The 24,116-nt window shown below is 45.4% G+C and overlaps 2 protein-coding genes across 2 annotated transcripts in view; both read right to left on the bottom strand.

The window, feature by feature from the left end:
• Positions 1-17,154, bottom strand: part of ENTPD3 (ectonucleoside triphosphate diphosphohydrolase 3) — a 32,066-nt gene extending 14,912 nt beyond the window's left edge. The window contains exons 1-4 of the mRNA XM_006738756.3: positions 17,084-17,154; positions 16,086-16,138; positions 13,815-13,942; positions 7,257-7,374 (exon numbers count right to left, since the gene is read on the bottom strand). Coding sequence (XP_006738819.1) covers positions 7,257-7,374; positions 13,815-13,942; positions 16,086-16,125 — 286 coding nt within the window. The 5' untranslated portion in view covers positions 16,126-16,138; positions 17,084-17,154. The remainder of the gene's footprint in view (positions 1-7,256; positions 7,375-13,814; positions 13,943-16,085; positions 16,139-17,083) is intronic.
• The window catches only part of RPL14 (ribosomal protein L14), a 145,296-nt gene that overhangs the window by 36,475 nt on the left and 84,705 nt on the right, over positions 1-24,116 (bottom strand). The window lies entirely within an intron of this gene.

Here is a 24,116-nt window from a genome sequence, read left to right as displayed (position 1 = left end):
AGGCAAGAATTCTTTTAAATAAGCATAGCCACTGCCCTATTATTATGCCCATAAAAATTAAAAATAATCTCTTAATAGATTCAAATTCTAGCCAAGGTCCACATTTCCTCCATATTCATATATTTTCCTCCCCCCCCATCCTTGCCCCTACCTCCTCTTTCTCTCTATCCAGTTTGTTTGAATTAGAGTCCAAATAAATTCCATCCATTGCAGTTGGCTGGTATGTCTCTTAAGTCTCTTTTACCCATAAGTTCTGTCCTCCCTTTCTATTTTTCCCTTGAGATTAAAAAAAAAATTTCTTTGCAATTTCATTTGTCTTACAGAGTTTCCTACAGCCTAGAATTTGCTGACTGCATCCCATGATTCATGTAACATGCTGTTGAGTCCCGGCTTTTTCTATAAATTGGTAACTGAATGCAGAGCCTCAGTCAGATTCAGGTTTGGACTTTTTCAGAAGAAATAATTTATAGGGTTTAATGTGCACTTCCAGTGCAAATCATGCATATCTGGCTATTTCTCTTTGTGCTTGAGCAAGCATCAGAGATCATTGCTTAGACCCATTAGCCCAGTAGGATTTATGAAATGGTGATGTTTCATTTCCATCTTTCTTGCTTCACTTATAACCTAAATGCTTTCATAAGAGGAAAACTTCTCTCTCATTAACTATTTGGTTACCCTACAATACAGTTTGTACAGGGAAAGCAGGATAAGTGCTTGAATTTTTCCCCTTCATCAGCTTAAAAAATAGAGATTGCATGTCTTGTATCCTCCTAATTTATCCAGTGAGGGATTTTATTTGTTTGTTGTGTATCTTTAAGAACATATGAATTTGAAGATATATTTGATGTGTTTCGATTCATTGCAGTTATTATTCTTATTGATGGTCCCGGGGTTGGCCAGTGGAGTTCTCTTCAACATGACCCCTGAGTCCTTTAGATGTGATCTCAGAACCTTTGAGAGCTTCTTTGCTCTCTGATATTAGATGTGTGATCTTATGCACTTCTTGCCCCCGCTCTGGAATCAGCCACTTCTCCAAGGAGTCCTGGCTTCTTTTTTTTGAGTATGGTATTTAGTGTCTGAAATTTGGAAGCCTTTGCAAGGCTTTTCGGAGGACGGACTTAGGAAAACTTTGTTTCAAGAGAAAATGCATCGTGAATTCTTTTTTTTTTTTTTAAGATTTTATTTATTTATTTGACAGAGAGAGAGACAGTGAGAGAGGGAACACAAGCAGGGGGAGTGGGAGAGGGAGAAGCAGGCTTCCCGCGGAGCAGGGAGCCCGATGTGGGGCTTGATCCCAGGACCCCGGGATCATGACCTGAGCCGAAGGCAGACGCTTAACCGACTGAGCCACGCAGGTGCCCCTGCATTGTGAATTCTTATTGGTACTTCTACTTCAAAACTACAGGTTTTTACTTAAGTTGATCTTGACCTTTTTTTTCCTATGCTAAAAATCCTGCTTCCCAGCAACTCCAACTGAATAGCTCGCTTGCTTTATTTCACAATCCACCCACAAAGGTCTTAGGATGACAATACAAGCACTATCACCAACTGTGTGGTTATTGAAAACAGTTTAAGATTTTTTTTTTTAAGTTCTCTTTGTCCTAGGGTATATCCCATTAGGCATTATGGACCCTATGTACAGCATCCATGAATAAAATTTTCTTGAAACACATATATGTACATGCTCATTTGTTGCACATTGTCTGTGGCTGCTTTTGTGCTAAAGTGACAGTTGAATGGTTACAACAGAGACCATATGGCCAACAAGTAACAAATATTTATCACTTAGCTCTTTACAGAAAAAGTTTGTGGGCGCCTGGGTGGCTCAGTTGGTTAAGCGACTGCCTTCAGCTCAGGTCATGATCCTGGAGTTTCGGGATCAAGTCCCGCATCGGGCTCCCTGCTCGTCAGGGAGTCTGCTTCTCCCTCTGACCCTCCTCCCTCTCATGCTCTCTCTCTCTCTCTCATTCTCTCTCCCACATAAGTAAATAAAATCTTAAAAAAAAAAAAAAGAAAAAGTTTGCTGTTCCTGGAGTTAGATGATTTATGGGCATCTCCAGCTTAATCTGTCTAAAGCCAAATTCCTTAATCACTGCCATGCTCCCAACTGACCCACCCCCAGGGCTCCCCTCTCAAGAAGTGGTACCATCACACACGCAGTTGCTCAGGTCAGAACTGGTGCTCAGGCACCACCAACTTAGACATCTCACATTGAATCTTTCATGAAATCTTGTTTGGCTCTACTTTCAAAATACCTCTCAAATCTGAGCACTCTTTCTTCCCTTCCCCCAGAACCATTCTAGATCAGAGTTTTTCTATCTTGGTACCCCTGACATTTGGGGCCAGATAATTCTTTGTTGTGGGGCCATCCTGTGCATTGTATAATGTTTAGCAGCATCCTTGGTCTCTATCACTAGATGCCATCAGAACCACCAACCCCAATGGTGACAATCAAAAATGTCCCCAGACATTGTTAAATGTTCCCGGGGGAGCCAAGTTGCCCCACACTGACAAGCACAGTCTCAGCCAGACCACCACAACATCATAACTTTATGACATCATTACGTTCACTGTTCTAAAAGCCCTGGTTTCCCTGCTTCTGATCTCAGCCTCTGACTACATGTTCTACACCCAGAGTGCTCTGTTAAAAGTGTAAGTCATATCCATGTTAGTTCCTTGACCAGAATCTCCTAATGGCTTCCCAGTGTACTCTGAAGAAAATGCATCTGAGTTCAAGTCAAACCTCTCACTGCTCTTAAGGCCCTCTGAGCTGGCCCTGACCACAGCTCTGGTGTCACTACTCACCTTTCTTCCTCTTACTCATTCTGCTCCAGCCACACTGGTCCCTTTGCTTTTCCTAGAAAATGCTAAGAAGCTTCCACCCCCAGGCTCTCCGCTTGCCAGGGCTTCTGCTCAGCATGTTCTTCCCTCAAAAATGTGTATGGCTCACACTCTCCTTTCACTTCTGCCTCTGCTTAACTATCCCCTCCAAACAGAGCATGATCATTCTCTGTCCACCTACCTCACTTGATTTTTCTTTACAGCACTTCTCCCTGACATGTTATATACCCTTTTATGATCTATCTCCTTGATTCGAATGTAAGTTCCACAATAACAGAGACTTTGCATATTTCACTTTAGAATCCCCGGTGTCAAGAACAGTTACTGGCAAACAGTTGATACCCAATATGTATTTATTAAATAAATGAATAAATGAATCAGTCAATGAGATTTTCAAACCAGTGTGCAACTCTATACTGAGGGGATCATGTAGTCCAACCTGATCAGCTAGAGCTGGTCTCTGGAAAGGGACCGGTTAGGAGCCTTGTTGGAATGTCAAAACTTGGGGTATCTGAGCATGTCACCCAAGACCTATTTGCATAAGGTCCTATAAGCTTCCTAAAGGAAAGACAAGATTGGGCTCACAGGCTTATGGGATCCTGGGATTCACAACTCCAAGAAAGGAGGGTTGAAATCGCTATTCCAATCTGGAGAATGGTTGGACAGATGACACAAAACTTACTCGAGGTGGGACAGAAGCAGAAGATATGTACCCAAGCAAAGGATGCTTTCAACACCGTAGTGGCCTGGTCCCCAACACAACTTTTTAAGGTATTTCAATGGAGAAGATGGTTACACTTAAGCTCCAGTGGAGTTTAAAGAACTTTAACCGCTGGTTTAAAGGGAACACATGAATGTCCTTTGTGGGAGGAGGGAGCCGCAGCCATGAGCACCACACACCATGAAAGAGATGAGGGTCATGTAGGGGCCCAGTGCCCTCCAGGGAATGGCTTTATAACATGCAGCCCAGAGCTTTGGACACCAGCATGGGGACCAGCAGCTAAGGCAGCACCCACTGAACTCAGAAAAATAGCAATAACCGAGGACTGATGATACTCACCAAGGCCCCTCCACCCCCGCCAAGAAAGAAATTTCCAAGAGCCTGGGTATCTGGGAAACCCGGCTGGGCAAGCAAGCATTTGTCACGCCCTCAGACTGGCCAAGGCAGGGAAGTCCTGGGAAATTTGCAACTGGGAAACCAGAAACCCAAATTATCCCTGGAGAAACCACATGTCTTCAAGGGGACAGCACTCGCCAAACTTTAACTCTGTATTTTGAGCTTTAGTTTGTGGTCTTCTGGTCATTTGGAGTATATATATGGATCCCTGAGGCTACTGCGATCAAAGGGAAGACCCATTTATGGATATGGTGTGGGCTCCATGACCCTGCCCCTCCCCTAAATCACATCCAGGGTGGCTGAGGGCCCCCACCCCTAGGAGACTGCCTGTGTCCCTCCATGAAGGTCACATCTCCCCCTACAGTCAGAAGACCATCAGGACTGACTTGGCTGAACTGTTCTCTGGGTCTAAAGACAGATCTGGGACAGACTAACTTCTTGGCAAGAATATCCACCAGGAGCTCTAAAGTGTGCTGTCCCATGAATAATAATAGCTAACACTTAATTGAGTGCTTACTGTATGCCATGCATTTGCCACCTGCTTTACATATATCACTGAATCTTCAAATGATTCCTATGGGCTGGGTGTTACTATTATTATGCTTATTTTATAGATGAAGAGGTCAAGACACAGAGAGGTTAGAAACTTCCCAGAGCTCACACAGGAGGGATGAGGTGAAGTCTTAATCATTATCCTACACTATCCTCTCTTTTCTTGAAGTGGCTAGTCTCACCTTTCTAAATGAGCATCCTGCTTGAAGGTAAGCAAATGACTCAGAAGTTAGGACGAGATGGGATCTCTGGCTGAGCTTCGAGCAAGGTTGCAGCCACCTATGTCTTGTGGATACCAATGCAAGCAGTACTCAGTAAACATCGAAGTCCCCTGTTAGGTGGAGCCTGGGGAGATGCCAAGCAGATACAGCTTCAAATAAAGACTTAATGTCTCAGCTGTCAGCTCCTGCATAGTTTGCTTCAGCGGCAGAGAGCTGCCTTGCTCAGTGTCTTGCTCTTCCCAGAATGGCAACATCCAACAATTGATGGCAACAGGGGTATCGCAGTCTAGCCAATTCAGGCCATGCAGGATAACTCTGATTGGCTGAAGCTTGGTCAGGCTCATGTGGCTGTTTGACTTCTCTTTCTGAACAACCCTCCATCTTCCTTTCTTCTACAGGTGCGGATCTCTAATAATTATCTTGCATCCTAAACTCTAGCTCAAAATCAGCTTCTTGACAACCTAACCTGGCACACTTATGTACTAGGTGAGCTCCTAGCTGCCCTCCATGGAAGGGCAGATGATCAGAACACTCTGTTATTCAAAGAAGTGTGTTAGTCTCCCTACGGGAAAGGCTAATTCTGCCCCCCCTCATCTTTTTCAATGCCATGACCCTCCCAAAAGTTATTATATTTGGGAAGCTCATTGAGGTAAATGAAGGAAGCTGCTTGGGGCTGGGGGGACGAGTCCAGAGTCTCTAACCTGTTGTCCTGTGGGCCAAGGGTATACCTGTTAACACATTCAGGATGCACTGGTCAGGAAGCTCCAGGCCAAGTCAAAGATCATGATGCTCTAAAGAGGCTCCTTTTAAAAAGGAGCACACATACACACACTCACTAACTGGGGTTTGTTATGAGTACTAAAGTCTTAATTGTAAAAGGCAAAATTACAAAACTTTGATTGAAGAATATCTTTATGACCTCAGGCTAAGAAAGATTTCTTGAATACAAAAGAGCAAATCATAAAGGAGAAGGCTGATAACTGTTCCTACATGAAAAATAAGAACTGTTCATCAAAAGACACAATGAAGAGACTTAGAACGGCGAACCACAAGCTGTAAGGAGATAGGAGAACAACGTAATAATACTAACAAAGCACTCATATTTACAATATATATATAAAGAACTCTAATGAATCAATGAGAAAAAGTCAAGCATTCAGTTGAAAAGTGAGCAAAAGACATGAACAGGCACTTCACAAAAACAGAAATGACCATAAGTATATGAAATATACATATAAAATATGAAAATATATTTATAATTTGTAATTTTGTAAATAAATAAAAATATAAATATACTCAACCTTATTCATATCCATCCTTTCCATAACCATGGACATACAAATGTCCAACAGGGAAAAATGAATGAGCTTCTGCTACTCTTATCAATGTAGATGAATCTTAAACACCCAAAGTTAGTGAACAAAGCAAATTACAGAGGAATAAATGTTTGATTCCATTTATATAAATACATGTTTGATTCCATTTTCAAGAACAGAAAAAACTAAATGCATAAGGACAAAACTAGAAAGGAGAACAAGGAAACAGTGAACATAAAATTCAGGCTATGTTGCGGAGATGCTGAGAATGTTCTGTTTCAGGGGTTGGCATCTCATAGGCCAAATCCGGTTCATCATCTTTTTTTTGTATAGCCTGTGAGCTAAGATAGTTTTTACATTTTTAAATAACAAGGAAAAATTAAAGCAATATGTTGTGACACTTGAGAATTATATGAATTTCAAAATTTCAGGGTCCATAAATCAAGCTTTATTGGAATAGAGCGGTGCCCATTTGTTTATGTATTGTTCATCCTTGTCCATCTCTTTCTACCGCCCTCCCCCCCGACATACACAGCCAATTAGAATACAATTCCGCTACTGGAATACAATTTTCCATGACTTGCTCATGTTTCTGCATGTCTTATGAGCAGAGGCCCTGACTGCCTTTGTTCTGGATTGTATTTTCAAGGATGTTTGTGTAACAAGCAGGCTTAGAAGATAGAGACAGTGTTCTCCCCCAGATCAAAAGGCAGGCATTATAAGTGTTTCAGATTCCCTAATCTTGGGGTTCATCTTCTGTAATACAACCCACTGTGTGAGCAGATACTGTCTGGCCCTCTTTACATCATCTTGTGCAAAGTGAGGCTCAGAGAACCAGCTCAAGAAAATGCTGGCACTCTGCCTACTGCTATTACGGTGAGCAAGAAACCATCCTTGGTTCTGACCTGGGAGACTTGTGTCTTCCACCAGCCTTCATTCATGCAAGCATGGCAGGGTAAAATCTCACACCATGCACCTCCATGTTTCAGACATGAGAAAACTGAAGCCCAGAGAAGGGAAGTGAGTGGCCCAAGATCACTGTATGGATGAGGATCAGCACTAGCACAGGATTGCATATGTTCCTGATGCCCAGTCCAGTATTCATATCCTGCCTCCAGGCAGCTTCTTGGGATCCCTCCAGGCCTCCAAAGGCCCTTAGGACTCTCCCTTGCTTCCCTATGGGCCTCCTGCACACACTCTGAGCCTTACCTTTCACACTACACTTGAAGGTTTGACTGACCACTCCAGTATTATTCTCCTTCTCCGCTGGCCACTGATATACGTAGATGGTGGTTCTGGAAGACCCGGCATCAAGCACGATCCCATACTGAACAAAAGGGGAAAGGGAGAGTCAGAAATGGGCTGGGCTTCTCTGAGGACTCCTTTCCAGTGGGCCACTGAGAACCTGGAATACTCTCAAGAGCTTAATCCACCCTGCATCATTTAGGTAGGGGCTGACCAAGGGAAAAAAAAATGATTTGCTCCAAACCAACTTTGTCTCCTTGGACTGTGGGGGAAGGGGATGGGGTGAGGTGGGTCAGGTATCCTGGGGCATGGTTCTCAGCTTCGGCCACACATTAGAATCACTTGGGGGGTTTCCCAGTTCCAAGGCCACATCCCAGACCCATTAAATCAGAATCTCTGGGAGTGGACGCAGGCATTGGCAGTTTCTAAAGCTCTCCTGGTGACCCCAGTATGCAGCCAAGGTTGAAAATTAGCACTCCAAGGATCTTGCCCATCTCCGGTTTCTTCCTCATCCAGACCTCTGAGGTGGGGGACAGAAGCCACCTGGGTCTCAGGAGGGAAATGAATGGTCAGTCACCTGCTGCCCTCTATTCTCTAAACTTCCAGGCCCATCAGCCTGGAAATAAACATAGGAAGTTCTCACACGGGAGAAACACATCAATACCTGCATTAGCCTTCAGAAGGAAAGTATTCGTAAGTAAGGAGAAAACCCCCCAAATATCAACTAATGTTGACATGCTGTCCCACTTTGGTCACATGGTACATGAACACACGGACAAGACGGTGTTGCCAGGGCAGTGTCAGGACTACTTGTGCCCAGGATTGCCGGCCAGGAGTCCTGGACCATCTCTCTAGCTAGAGGCAGGCACCAGGGAGCTTCCCCTGACGGTCTTGCCAGCCTAGGCCCTGGACCAAGCCTGAGCAGCAAAGAGCATGCGTTAGCAGCCTATGGGGATTGGAATGAGTAAAGCTGACCGAGGTCAGTATATGCTTGGACCTGGAGTCAGCCCAGGGCAGCAGAGGCTTCTGGGTCACAGCTCTTCCCCAATTCCACTGCTGTTGGATTAGGCTGCTCATCTCAGTGAGGAAGATGAATCTGGGTTCTGGAGGCAGGGCGACTCCGGTGGATGCTTACTTTATGACCCCGGGTATAAGGCCTAAGCTCTCTGGGTTTCCCTATCTTCGGACAACTTAACCTTGAGAAGTAAATAGGAGACCATATGCCTGATACTCAATGGCTGCTCAATAAATACAGGCTATATAGGAAGATCAGTAAAGCAAAATAAACAAAATCACAAAGCAAGGAAAAGAGTACAGAAAAGTAAATAACACCCCTCAAATCCCACTGTTTTTTTTAACACCTTGCTATATATCTTTTCTAATGGACTTCTATGTATACAGCTACATATATGAATATGTGATTAGACGTATGTTTTCAATTCAGTACAGGATTACACTGTACATAGTCTTTTCCAACGCTCTTTTCTTATTCAATAAGCGTATCATGCACATCTCTCCCTGCCAGTAAATATACTGATATCATCATTTTCAATACATTCCCCACATCCTCTGTGAGATATACCATAATTTATTTAGCCAATTCCCTGATTCTAGACATTTGGGAGGGTTCCAACTTTCCACTATTAACAAGTGATTGTTTCATTTGAAATGGGACCAAATAAAAACATGTTGCTCCAGCTCCTCAATCACAGCTTCCCCATTATATCGAGATGGAACATCCTGCGTCCATTGGTATTTGAACTCGGACAGCCTCTTAATCTCAGCCTTCAATGTGATGAATGCTGACGGGGATCCTGACATGACACCCCCTGCAAACAAGGGAGGCATTGTTCACAGCCTGCTCTGGGCAGAGGCTCACCAAGGAGATTAGCACACAGGTGGAGCAGAAGGAAACGAGGCACTCAAGAGATCTGAGCCTCCTTACCAGTCCGTTTTCTCCCCTCCCACCTGCTGCTGACCCCTCCACGCCTGGTGCTGACTAGAGGAGGGAACACACACAGGAGAGCAACCACTTCATGGGGTCCCCACCCTTCCCACATCTTCTGGATCCCAGCTCTTCACAAACAGTGCATTTTCCCTTTGAAGGAAACTTGGGGCTGCCGGGCCAAGATCAGAAAGGGGGAAGAAGAGCCGTTCTCATTCTCATCCTCATCCCAGCTGGGATCCAGTTTTCATCAGGGCGGGAGCAGGCAGAGACGTTCCACAGTGAGCCCGGAGAAGTGGCTGCCCCTCAGGCACCTGCTGATGTGCTGACAGGGACCAGCCTAGAGCCCAATGCTACTTCTGAGTAACCACCGTCATTCCCTGACATTTTCAAAAATGGAAAAATTGGTCTTTAGCCAATTTTCAGAGCTCATTTGCCTAGATCAGTGGCACTCAATGTGGTTTGATGGAGGACATGGGGTGGGGACTGAATTTCATTCAGTTCAGCTAGGTGGAAAGCAATAAGTAACCCTTCTGTCTAATGCAGTGTCAGGAAAAAAACATGGCTAGAATGTGGAACTGAAGACACACTCAGTGGGTTAACCAAAGGGAAACAGACTCCCATATGAACTGCATGATCCAAAACTTAAGGACTGTGTGAGCTTCTAACAAAGCAAAAGCAAAGATCATAAGATGAGCTTTCTTAGATTTATTTATTAGTATCATCACCACCACCACCATCATCATCATCACTATTAGCATAATAATAGAAATAGTAGTAATAAACATTTGCTGAGTACTTATAATATGCCAGGCACTACACAAAGTGCTTTAGTGTTGCATTCAGAAGGCAGGTGTTGTCATCATTCCTACCTGACAGATGGGGAAACTGAGGCTCACAGGGGTAAATAATTGCCCACAGTCCCAGACTTGGGCTCAAGCCTGGGTCTAACTGACCATCAACACTATACACAGAGCCCCCACGCTTCCACTGAGTTCCAAGGAAACCAGGTCTCCCAGGGTTGACTCCTTCATAATAAGGTGTGCTATCGCAGACTTTCTTTGTTCAGACAAAAAGTTCCTCAAAAGCAAACTCGTAGTTAAGTAGTGTGCAGATCTGGCTGGAGAGGAGGTGGACCAAAGTGATGAAGGAGTTGTGTCTTTCTGGAAAGGAGGAAACCAATTATCTAACTCTCACTCTCCGAGGGGTAAACCAGGAAGGGCCACAAGGCACCAGAGCTCCAGGCTGATGACTGAGAACCAAAGAGGGTTAAAAGTGAATGGTTTTAGCACAGCCTGGTCTTGTGGTTGTGCTTTGGAGAGTTAATGGTCAAGCTTGGGGGTGTGACCCAACATGGGGATCTAATGAGAGGGACTATGTAGACCTCTCTTCAACAGTGACATCATGTGTCTGTAAGGGACAATGGCAATGGGATACTGATCATATCGGACTGGGAAGCCACAGGGCTTCTAAACAGTTGTGAGTGGGGGTGGGGAGGGCAAGGTCTCAAAAGGAAGATACTCGACTTAATGATAATAAAGCAAGTGGGGGCCTGAGTGAAAAAGAAAAGTGATGCCATCATGTTTACTCTTCAGGCTGGTAGAGCAGGTCAGACCAGTAACAATGAAAATGGAACTGGGGACACTTTAACCCTTGACTAAGTTTTAATAGTTCTGCTGTTCAACTCAGATAAACCAAGGTTAGGTAAGCCAAGGCTGGATTTAAGAGCCAGCTATCCTGATTGGGGTCTTAAGGAACATTCCAGGTCCCCCCAGATAGGCCATTGTGGAGCTGGCCCCTCATAACCGAATATCAGCTGCACACAAAGGCAAAACAAACTTCAAGGTATGAAAACATAAACAGAACAATTTAAAAGCCCTTGAATGATCAGCTTCACTTCCACAATTGCCTTTCCCACCCTTAGCACACACTGCAAAACAAAAGAGGCTTGTCCTCACTCTGAAAAGAGCTGCATGTGGAATGTTCTTTCAAGTGGCCATTCTGCTCTTGGTTCCACTGGCTCAGAACATCAGTCTTTTCTCACATTTAATCCACCCAATTAAGCAGAACTGGTCTCCTGAGCCAGTATTCCAACATTCTACAACTTCCTGTCCCCTACAACTGTGACGCAGGCCTGACGGCAAGATTTGAGGACATTAAAAATCCCCTTTGAACTGTGTGCTAATGGGTGAGGGCGTGTCTTCTTTCTGGTCCTTCTAAACCCTTGTTTAAGGCCAACATTCTCTGTTCTCTTTTGTTTCTTCTGCACCACATCTGCTATTTCCAGTCTGTGTAACTCTGAGAACTATCTGCCCTTTCTGTTCCTCTACTTTTTCATCTGCAAAATGAGGATAACAATAATCATATCTACGTGGAACAGTCGCTGAGGGTTCCCTGCCCACATCCCTCAGGCCTTACCATGGTGATGCCCAGCCATGCACTTTCCACCTGCCTAAAGGCTTTCTGCAGTGGCCTGAGCCCACCTGAGCATACATTGTGCCAGAAACGCTAGGGAGTGAATGTCTTCTAAGGAGCAGGTGCTCAACCAATGACTAGCAGAAGTTGGTGTGTAAGTATGTCCTTGAGTGGGATACCTGTGAGACAGGTGTTCGAGATGCCCTTTGGTAGAGGACAACCCTGGGATGGGTTCTATACTGGCTCCCAGAGCTCCTCTGCAGGACCCTGGCTTCTGGAGTCCCAGGCACCACAACTTGTTCTAGAAGGGGAAGCATGGCTCTGGGTTAGCACATTCCTTTGTGCAGTGGAGAGAGATAACCCTGGAATACAACTAGAGCTGGTTCCTCTGAAATATGGGGTGTAGGAGTGGTTCCTGGGGTCTAAGAGGGTTATTAGCTTTCCCCCCATTTGGGGGATACTTCCATTTCCCAGTTCAGCAAAACTTCCTGCATCTGCACCCATCCTCCCCACCTTCCCTCCTGTGCAAAGGAGGGTAAGTTCTCCTATCAGAGGCAGTACCTTCTCCTGGGTCCCCCATTCTGAACGTAGGATCAGGGAGAAGAGGGAGGTGAGTGAAGAAAACCCTGGCCTTGGGAACAGGAGGGACAAGGTTTCAGTTCTAGTCTGCCATTCACTGGCCAAACCTATGATTTCTCACTTGCAAGATGGTGGTAACAATGCTTGCTTTGTCTCCCTGCTATAGCTGCCACAAGGGAAAAGAGAAAATTCAGGGAAAAGTGTTCACTAAACTGAAGAGCAGTTTACAAAGTTTAAGGAGATGGTATTACCCCCAGTTGCAATTCTAATTTTCTATAGTCAATAGAAGAAGGCAGTGCCTGGAGCTTGGAAAAATGTCTTCTCTAGGCCTTGGCTAATGTCTTTGGACAACCAGATAATTTGTTTTCCCTCATCACTGGACAGTTGTAATAGGTTTCTTTTTTTTTTTTTCTTTTTTCTTCATGTTATTCATGGGGGTGTGTCGAGATTCTTAAGTAAAATGTCCTATAAAAGAGCCAAATGCCATTATCTAAAGGAGATTTTACTTTAATCTTTCAGAAGAGCAGCCTCAGAATGGTAGGTCAAACTCACACACAAAGCTGAGGCAATATTCATTTCTTTTTTATCTTTTAAAAACTCCAAAAACTTCTATTTCAAATATAGCCTTTGAACAGTCACTAAGAGCAGGAAGATGTAGAAAGGACTCATGAGGTCAAGGGTAAAGGCTAAATGAGATTCAGATAACAGTTGAATTTCTTGGCTCCTATGGCCCGCTAGCTAAGAAGTGTTTTTACATTTTAAAGAATCATAAGAAGACAAAAACAAAAACAAAAACAAAAAAACCAGATATGTGACCGAGACTATAAATGACCTTCAAAGCCTAAAATACGTACTATTTAGTTCTTTACAGGAGAACTTTGCCAAACTCTACCCAAATGACTGAAGGACTCCTTTCCCTTTCATTTGACAAGTCCCTCATGGGATCACCTCCCCTCACCCTTACAGCCAAGGCTGGTGTGATACATATGGTTCTCAGACTGTCAGACGTTATCTGAGAGGCCATGTGGGGACAGACTTATCAAAGGCTAAGAGTAGCTTCTGAAAGTGAGCATAAGATCCTGAGTAATTTTTCAAGGGGAAGAGTTAGAGAGATCATGGCACACTTCTAGACTCAAGAGTGGTAGCACAAATACAGCTCAAGGAGACCTTTTCAAGTCCTTGATGTTTTGTTTACCAGGTTAGGCCAGAAGAGGAGGCTGGGTCTCCTGGTCTTCACTCATGATCAGGGTTGTGTGGTCTTGGGGGAATGTATAAGCTGGTAGATCTTTGGTAGCCATCTGCAATTCTTGGCTACAAAGTCTAGCTTTGGTTCCAAGAGTCAGGAGTAAAAGCAAGGCCACACAGTCCTTAGAGAAGGTGTCACCATTAACATTCTCTAGTGTCAAACGTCACAAAACCAGTATGTCCAGAGCTCCTCCCTTGGGTCTTACACCAAAGACCCTTGGGTTCTCCCTTGGGTCTTCCCCCACTGGAGGTGGGGAAAAGGGTTTTCTTCTAACTCATGGCATTACAATAATTGATGTCATAGCCCATCCCTTCAGTGCCAATCCCTTTGCACTTACCTTCAGTCCTGGAAGGAGGACCTCTTTGTGGTGAAACTGGATGAGTGTGATGGCCACAAGCACCACAACACTCAAAAGCAAGACCACCAAGGTGATGATGGCTGGGGTTCGGGAGAGGGCCTTGAGGCCTAAAATGGGAAGATCCAGAAGACACATGAGGGGAAGGTAGGAACAAGGCACTGGTTTTCTTTGTAGAATCCACAGACTGGATGCATAACTGTGTGCATACGTCACTTCCTCTGGCTTTGGTGAGACCCACACTTTTAAGGTGGAGCAGTGATTGGGCTCCAATACCCATTTATCTTTCCTCCAAAGAGTGAACTGAGACAACATTAGCAGAGAGGGTGTGCATAGTTTAGTTTCTTGGCATATCCCCAAATGTGTTATGCATATTACCGGTTGTCCCTGAGATGTTTTACAGTAACATTTATTTCAATGTAGATTAAAAAAATATGGGTTTTCTATTAAAGTGGGCAATACAATATTTCACTTAAAAGTAATATCAGAAAAAGAAATTAATTCTATACTTCAGATATAATCAATGATGATAAAGTTCAGTACACAGTGACGTACTGTCATGCAAATAGTAACATGTATGAGTTTCTAAAATATTTGGGTTGCCAGTAAGAAGTCAACCTCAGGCAATTTTCCTGTGTCTACATTGAAGGCATAGGGTCTCACCTACATCTTCACAAAGAACAGCTAGACCTCAAGCCACATGTTCCTCCCAAAGGGGTCAGATCTCTGGCCTTTGTATTTTAATCAGAACATGTAAACTATACCCATTTAAAAGCAAAATAATAATAATAATGAATAATAATAATAATGAAGCCTATGAATAATCTTCAACTAAATACACAGCCTTTGAATAAAGATAATTATATCTGTATTGTATAGAAGTATATAATTACCATAATGGACTATGTCTATGTATTAAAGTTAAACTAAAATTGCTTAACTAGATGATTTTGAACAGATATTTACTTGGGTCTTACCAAACCAGTGTGGGCTAATGGAAATTTTATAAAGTAGCAAATACATTTTTTTAAAAAAGAAACAAACAAATACTGTTCTATACTGAAATGACTTCATTCATGTGAAGTTCTAAAACAGGCAGGTGACAGAAATCAGAACAGTGACTGCCCAGGGGGTTGGCAGCAGGGACTCACCGGGAAGGAACACAGGGGCACTTTCTGGGGTCACAGAAATGCTCTATATCTTCCTAGAATTATGGGGTGTATGGATGTGTGCATTTGTCAAAATTCATCAAACCTTTCAAAGTCCTTTGAGGAAAACCTGAAAATCCAAGTAAACTAGCTCCTTAGGTACAATTTCCTTTTACAAAAAAAGATGTGTAGAAATTGCCCCTACCAGCCTAAAATTATATCTTCTTAGAAGACAAGAATGCCCAGTTTTGGGGCAGGACTAAAGATCATCTGTCCAGGGTCAGGAGGGGGGTGATATGTAAGCACTCTCCTGCCACAGTTGTGCGGCCTCCCGCCCCGCCCCCATCCTCTGCGCTTCAGCACTTTTCAGGTAAATAGCTATGATTACCTTCAGCAAATCCTGGCCCCCCAGAAAAGCCTCTCGCAAAGCAAAATGGACTAGACCAGGTCTCATTCATTTAGGGAATGCAGCCCAGAGCTGTGCTGTCATTAGGAGTGAACAAACACTGTAATTACAAGGTGTGTACCTGAGAGTGGAGAGGCCAGACCATTCTGGGCTTCCACATGAGCAACTGCAAAACGTGCTCCAGAGGCAGGCAGGGCAAGCTTGGCAGTGTGTGTGTGTGTGTGTGTGTGTGTGTGTGTGAATTCTGCACATGTGCCTCCACTAGCAAGGGTAAGAACGCTGACCTAGGGTGGGGGTGGGGAGTGCGGGACACTGTAGGTTCTGTGCTAGCAACAACGCTGGGATGCAAGTAGAGGACAGATCTAAGTACTTTATAATTCATTACAAAATCCACAATATTCTCGAGCAAACCTCAGGCGCAGCTTGGTAAGGGAAACCACAAACGGCCAAATTAATGGATTATGCAAACCGGAAAAACCATTTAAGTGAAACATGCATGTTAGTCCTTGTTTTGTGTAGCTTTGATCAAAAGCATTACTTCTACCTGAGGAATGCTGGTGGTGAAAGCCTGGTAAGCAACTGAGTCTCAAACCACAGACGTTAAAACCATTCGCAGGGGCCACGCATGAAGAACTGTGGGCTGAAGCCGGGACTATGATTTGAGAATATCACACTGGCTGCCGGCTGCGGGATACTAACCTGCTTGCTCACAAGGTTGGCGGGTCAGCACCGTGAACATCTTTCCTCCCAAACTGTAGGCAAGAGAACACAGAATGACAGTGTGTCGCTGGCCCCTGACTTCAGTTCCAGAAACTTGCGGTGTTAAGCCTAATTTGGGGGCACGACTAAAGAACATCTGTCCGGGGTGCGAGGGGGGTGATACGTAAGCAGTCCACGCGGCTGCCCCCTGGTCCTCAGTTTTCAGGTAAAAAGCTAATGACTACCGTAAGCAAACTCTTGTCCCAGCAGAAAAGCCTATCACGAAGCAAAACCCGCTTTCAAACCCACTTCACTTCTTCCAAATCGAAACCTCTTGGGCGACAGATAAACCGAGCCCTTTGGATATAAACCCAAAGCTGGGCTTAAATTCTGGTGTCACCTCCGCAGATGTAAGGAAAAGAAGAACAGGTTTGCTGAGATTTTAAACTGAAATTTTTCAAAAAACAAGTCAATCATTTCTTGCAGATTTTTTCCACCTGTACACACCGACCGGGGCAGAAGGAATCTTCCACCTCTTAGTAACAACATTCACAGGGCTGAGGCAGGGCTCTTCTTCAAATCACAGCAGCAAGGGAGGTTTCTGTGGGTGTTGGCGACCTGCGAGCCCAGAGTCGCCCCTGAAAGACCCAGGAGGGGTATTTTTAGCTGCTGGATGGAAAGGGATGTCGGGCCCCCGGGATGCAGCGCCCCAGGTTCTGGGAGGCCCCGCTCTGGAACTGCGTCTCCACACAGACAGGATAGCTAAGCCCCAGCGCATCTCCGGAGCCGCAGATGCGCTCGGTGAAGACGCGTCCACCTCTCCGGGCTTGGCAGGGACCACCTCCCCGCCGACCAGGATTGGGGCGCGCGCCTCTCGGTCCCCTCCCTCCGGCCATCTACGGAATCCGATTTCGTTTCCTTCCCTCCCAGCTCCCAGCCCCACGAAGCTTCCCGCTCGTTCCTCGGCGGCTCGGGCGCAGGGGGTCCCCGGGCCTCACCTGCGCGCGGACGGTCGGAGGACAGCGAGCGGCTCTGCCGCAGTGGCAGCAGGCGGCCAGCTCGCGGGAGGCTCTGCGGAGGCAGGGGAGGCGGGGCGGCTCCGGGGCGGGGCGGGGCGGGGGCGGGGCAACCGTTGCCTGGGACCGCCCCCTCGGCCGGGTCAAGGCCCCCCACCTATGCTTCACCTTCACTGTTCCAGTCCTTTCCACCCCCATCCCTCCCGGGGCCTACCTGGGCAAGGCCAGGAGGGTGTCCACTGCCTGACTCCCTCTTCCATCGATGCCAAGGCCAAGGACCCTTTGATTTCTCTTTTGGTTTCCTCCATCCTCCCCACAAGCCTACATGGAGGGGGAGTGGGGGCAGGGCAGTGTAGAAACTGGGTACTTCGTGGGTGTGCACAGGTGGGCCCTGTGCCCCATCTTTCCGTGGAGTGGAGGCCGATAAACACCTGTAATGTTGGGCATGAGGCTAGCAGGCGCACTGGTCCCTGAATCACCTGAGCCAGGAGAGCAAAGTAATACAGAGAAATTCCCTGTTGTATAGTTTAGACCAACTGCTTTAGCCATGCCCCAGGACTGCTCACTGGTTACTCAGCCGTGTCCTCCCCTACCCCATTTTATATGAGTATCATTAGGCTAAGATTCAGGACAAGCTCTTCCTGGAAGAGGTCAAATAGGACAAAAATGCAGCGACTCAAATGCCCCAGGAGTCTTGTTTTTAATGAATCAGCAGGTGGCTCTTTTGGCTCCTTTGAGTGACCTCAAGGACTCTTGGAATGATCCACCAAGAGGCCTAAGTAGGGTTCTGTTGGACCACCCTTCCTTGTGGCTCCTGAATAGCTGCAAGGAAGAGCTAAAGTCTGGGCTATGTCCTGGGCCTTCCCGTTCTCCTGGAGAACTAGACCCTATATGCCACTTGTCTCCTGTCCTGTGCAGATAGGGCCAAACCCACTAAGAGTTCGGGGGGCCTTCAGAGGAGAATGCCCCTGATTTGAGACCTCTGAGCCCAGAGACAAGGGCTCCAAGCTAGGTGTGTGTGTGTGTGTGTGTGTGTGTGTGTCTGTGTGTGTGTGTGTAGGAGCACCAGTCACTCACCCTGAGTTATTTGAAATGGACCCTTGCTGGGAGATTTGTACAGGGTCTGCGATGGGAATGTGGGACAGTCAGTGAATGCTTGCTGAATTACAAGACTTACTTTCTTTGAAAGCTTTGGGCCAATGAAAGCTAAGGCAACTGACCGGAAGCTGAGGGGCCTCTGCACCCAGGGGGCCATAAGCCCACAAGCAGCTGCTGATGCTCTACCTACACTGGAGGTCAGTGACTTCGGTTCTTATAAGTGAATGGCTGACCTTAACATCCTGAGTGATTCCCCAGGAGCGAGAGAAAGTCCTGGGCTTAAGAGGCCTTGAAATGCAGTTGGTGCTAGTTCTAAAGTAACAGAGATCAGTCCATGTTACCAGCTTTCTTCTTTGCTTCCCTCAATTTAGAGGCTTCATAAATGTGAGCACCAGCCTCCTTTGAGAGACCTATGGTCTCCTTTATTTTTCCAAACTTCCCTGGGGACTCTCTGCTCCAGGCACTGTCTCAAACTCCTTTGCAGGTCCCAAACTACTCCTAGTCTTTCAAAGGCACTTCTCCATCAACTCTCCATGTGTGAGAACACACACACACACACACATGCACACACACACACTTCCCTATCAATCCTCCACACCTAGGAGCAAACACATACACATATATATGTATGCAAACCTTTATGGCTTTTATTGATTATAAAATGATACAGATGTGTCTTACCAGATATCAAACCATACTATAAAGTTACAGTAAATTAAAACAGCTTGGTTTGGGCACAGGAATATACCAAGAGATCTAAAGAGATAGAAAAGAGATAGGCCAATATTAGATTAATGGATATGGGATTTAGTTCAACATAAAGAGGAGATTGAAAGAAGACATTTTTCAACTGAATTGAGAAAAAAATCCCAATCACTCATCAGTCACAGAAATAGATTTTAGATAGATGAAAAGTTTAAATGTAAAAAAAGGATTTAATATCCTAAGAAAATATAAGAGAACATTTTTATGATCTTTGGGAAGGAACAGCCTCTTCCAGCATGAAATCAAAGCAGGAAGATAAAGTCAACAACAGTCTTGAAGGAAAAAAAATGTAAAACAACTGCATGGAAAAAGACATCTTCAAAAAAAAAAAAGATAAATTGTGGGGAAATATGTAAGAATGTGATAACAAAGAGTGAAAAATCATAATATATAGTGAGGTCATACCAATCTAGAAAAACAGGAATATCTAGAATAGGAAAATGGGCAAATAACACAAGAAATATAAAAGGCCAGGAAACATAGCAAAGATGCTTAATCTCATTACTTACCCCCAAATTGCCAATTAAAACTTTGACATCTTTGGGCGCCTGGGTGGCTCAGTTGGTTAAGCGACTGCCTTCGGCTCAGGTCATGATCCTGGAGTCACAGGATCGAGTCCCGCATCCGGCTCCCTGCTCGGCAGGGAGTCTGCTTCTCCCTCTGACCCTCCCCCCTCTCATGCTCTCTCTCTCTCTCATTCTCTCTCTCAAATAAATAAATAAAATCTTAAAAAAAAAAAATTAAAAAAAAACTTTGACATCTTTAAACAAGATTTTTCTTGACTGATCAGTTTAGCAAAGCTTTAAAAAGATCTGTGGTGCTCTGTGTTGGAGAAGGTGTGGGGGAAACAGACCCCACTCGAAGCTTCTGGGAGGTGACATGCCATGGTTTTCTTCCCACCTCTCCAGATGCCCCCTACATGCTTTTTGCTGGTTTGTGCTCCTCTCCCAAGAGTTTCTCAAGATTCTGTCCTGGGCCCTCTTTCTTCCTCACTCTGTACCCCCTTTCTCGGTAATCTCATTCCTGTCCCTGGCTTCCGTTCTACTCATGGAAGCCTCTTGAATGCATGTGTCCTGCTCAGGCTTTTCCTCTTGAGCTGTAGACCTAGCGAATGGCCTGATTTCTTTTGGATGTCTTAGAGGCATCTCAGTTTCATAGGTCTCCAGCTGAGCTCCTCATCCTCCTCCAGCAAACCATCAACTTCTCCAGCGTTTCTTGTCTCAGTGGATGGCACCCCCACTCATTCAAGTGAGCAAGCCAGAAAGCCAAGGGTTCTCTTTGCTAATTGTTCCCTTGTCCCTCATCATCAATCAGTCACTATGGACTGCTGGCTTTACCCTCCTAATTATCTCTCCAATGTGTCCTGCATCTCTGCCACCACCACAGCCTGAGCCAGGGTTTGTCGATCTAGGCACTATTTCTATTTCAGGCCGGGGGTTCTTTGTGTGTCTTGTAGGATGTTTATTTTAGTGGCATTCCTGACCTTAATCTGCTAAATGCCAGTAACATCCCCACACAACGTGTGACTCTCAAAAATGTTCCCAAAGATTGCCAAGGGTCTTCCGAGGGGTGAAATTTCCCTGGTTGAGAACCACTGGCCTAAGCTATCACTCTCTTTCTCCTGGATGTTGGCAATGGTCTCACTTAGCTTTTGGTATCTACTTTCTCCCTTTCGCATCCATTTTTTCCACTGCCACCAGCCTCATCTCTTTAAAACACAACTCCCACCCTGTCATCCTCTCCTTAACAAACTTCTGGGCTGTCCATTCCTCAGTGGATTTTTATGATCTTTCATTTCAAATCCTCAAGGTGACCTAGAAAACCCTGCACTGTCTGGTCCCTGCTTCCCTCTTGGGGTTTATTTGAGCACATCCTGCGCCTCACTTTATGCCCTGAGGGCATACCAGCCTTCTTTCAGTTTTTCAAATATGCCACAGGGCCTTTGCACAGAACTTCCTTGGCCCGTGGTGCCTGCCCCTTCTTCCATCCTTCCCTAATTAGCTCGTGTTTATACTTTCATTCTCAGCTCAGAACTTCATGGATAGCTCCCGACACTCCTCAGTCCGGGTCACACATCCAACCTGAGTCAGGCCCTCAGTGGTGTGCTTCCTCCACAGGCATTCCTTTCCTTCAGCTGGTGTTTTATTGCGAGTGGCACCTGTTGCCTCCCACCAGGAGCAGCAGTCCCAGGATGTCAAGTCCCTGCATAGTTTGCAGGTGTCGGGTTTGCTGGGAGAGACATGACTCACACAGGCTCTGGGGGAACAGCACTTTACTCACATAGAGAAGAGACAGAGCAAGATCTGCTTCAATAGCCAGTGTCCGTCTCCTACGCTCAGCAGGTCTTCCCGCCTGGCTAACACAGGGAGATGGTCTGCACACACATCCCCTCTACACTTCAGGCCAAGGACCCCATGTCCTCCCCCACAGTGTCTGAAAAACAGAAAGCTGAGGTCACGCCCGAGGGCCTTTGACCCACACTGAAGCAGAACAAAGAACGACACCTGTTCAAACGTGGGACAGGAAAACATACTCCAGAGCAGAGAGCGATACCCAGCACAGGTCCGAAGGGCTCTTGATCTCTTTGTAAGGGAACACTGCCCTCCTATGAGGGAAGCTAGGAGCTGTGCACGACTGCCTTTCCCAATGGTAATTTCAGATTTAGTTTGTTTGTGCCCACTAGACGGTAAACTCCGTGCAAGGAGAAACCGTGCTATTCTTATTTTCCATTGTATTCTCACTGTCTAGCACACTGCACCTGGTGAGCACTCAATGAACATGTGTTGAATGAACAGTCTTTTACAAATTAAGAATATCAACCCCTTGACTCTCTTGTCATCCACTTAAGACTCAACAAATACTTTCCCCTAGTCATCCACTTAAGACTCAACATTTTTACAAATGTATGTTGAGGCTTCTTGTGTCTGAGTGGAACAGAGGATATCTTATTGAAGATAGTTCATAGCTCACTAGGATATAGACCAGACGGAAAACCAGGTTATCCAAGTGAGTGCGAGAGTGGTGTTCAGGAAACCTGGCTTCTAGTCTCAATTCTGCTAATTACCAGCACATACATGACTCTGCACACATCTCTAGGTTTCTAAGATGCTCAGTTTTATAATGTGTGATGTGCAGGCACTGGGTGAAATCAGACAGACTGCCTGCGATGTTTCCATTATTTTGGAAAGCTCAAGGCTAGGGATGTACATCATTAGCACAGTGGGAATGGCTGGAATTTAGAGACTAGAGGTGACCAAGGGTACAGCTCTGAGAGTGGGGCGTCAGGGTGGAAGTCAAATTGCTGTAGGTCATGAAGAGTGCACAAGAAGGACGTGGAGCACGTGTGTGTGTGTGTGTGTGTGTGTGTGTACAACCCTAATTCCTGCTCTCCTCCAAAACAGTCCTCACCTCTACCATTTCAGCCAAACTTAAGTTCTATTGAAATTCACTACCTCATTTTTCCTGATGTTCTTTTGTTGATTTAGCAAATTTAATAAGGCACAAGGAGCAATTTATCTCTGAATTTATGATGTTTGTAACAGTTGTTTTGTAACATTTTCATTGGTGAAGGGTTATAGGCAAAGGTCATTTCCATTGGTCTGGGTTCACCAGAGAAACAGAATTAAGAGGGGATAGATAGATTGATAGATCGATCAATTGATCGATCATGGTTATGAAGGCTGAGAAGTCCCCAGATCTGCAGCTGACAAGATGGAAACCCAGGAGAGCCAGTGGTGTGATTCTAGTCTGAGTCGAAGTTCTGAGAACCAGGAGAGCTGATGGTGTAGGTTTCAGTCTGAGTCCAAGTCTGAAGACAGGAAAAGACTGATGTCCTGGCTTGAAGACAATCAGGCGGAGAGAGTTCGCCTTACTCTGCCACTATCTGTTTAACCAGATATGTGGGCATGCGATGAGACTGTCAAGTTAATGCATAAAATTAACTCGTATGAAATCCAATTGTCTTTTCTTTAGTTCTGATGCTGGCCCCAGACCCAGGGTTTGCCTGGGCGGTGTCATATAGGCAAGCCATCCTTTGCAAAAGAAGTTCTGGGCTGGGAAAAGCCTCGTCCTAACCTGCTTCTGTGGAGACAGGCAGGAAGACTGACAAATGTGCTTTGTGGCAATGGCTCAAGCATCCCATGTAAAAAGGAGAAAAGGCAAATTTGGAACAAGATCAGTGAAATTAAAAACTAAGACCTTTGTGTGCTTCTGGGCTATCCTTTCCCGTCGGTGGGCTCACTGCAAGTCTCCATCCTTCCTACCTGCTCCAGTGGACATCCAGACCCCACTGGAATGCAGCTGGGTTAGATGCAACAGCTTCTATCCCCCTTGATCCTTCCTTCTTTCTAACCTCATAAACCCACTCGCGGGACCAGCCCATTATATCCTCCTTCACAACGGCTTCCCATGCCAGTTACATTTTCCATTCATGTAACAAATTTGACTTGGTGGCCTCTATGTTCCAGGCACTGTGCTAGGTGCCGGGGCAGGGCAGGAAATGAGTCCATCTGAGCTGTAGGACTGAGCATGCCTCATGTCCTTCACACCCTCCCCCGCCCCCGGCCCTGCAATCCTCAGAGCAGACTGCTGTAGCAGCCTTCACGCATTTGCTCTCCCCTTCCCACTCTTGGCCATCTGACTTTGCACACTTGTTTGGTGCCATGGACCCTTTTGCCAGTCTGGTGAAGCTTATGGACTGTCCCAGAATTGTTTTTTAAAATGTACAAAGTGAAACACAGAATTACAAAAGAAATCTTTATGTTGAAATGCATTTTTGAAATGTTTTAAAAATCAAATTTAGGAGGATGCCTGGGTGGCACAGTCAGTTAAGCGACTGACTCTTGATTTGGGCTCAGGTCATGATCTCAGGGTTGTGAGATGGAGACCCACGTTGTTCTCTGCACTGGGCATGGAGCCTGCTTGAGATTCTCTCTCCCCTTCTGCCTCTGTCCCCATCCCCTGCTCGTGCTCTCTCTGTCTCAAAAAAAAAAAATGAAATTTGGGATGTAATATATATGTGTTTCTTTATCAACTTATTAAGTAATGAGATCCAGCAGTAGATCTAAAGCCTACTCTAATTTCTTTCTTTCTTTTATTTTTTTTTAAGATTTTATATATTTATTTGACAGAGAGAGAGCACAAGCAGGGGGAG

The sequence above is a fragment of the Leptonychotes weddellii genome, chromosome 1, assembly GCF_054177405.1.
Source record: "Leptonychotes weddellii isolate Sample4059 chromosome 1, ASM5417740v2, whole genome shotgun sequence".
In the NCBI taxonomy this organism is placed as follows: Eukaryota; Metazoa; Chordata; class Mammalia; order Carnivora; family Phocidae; genus Leptonychotes; species Leptonychotes weddellii.
This window is presented reverse-complemented; position numbering and strand designations above follow the sequence as displayed.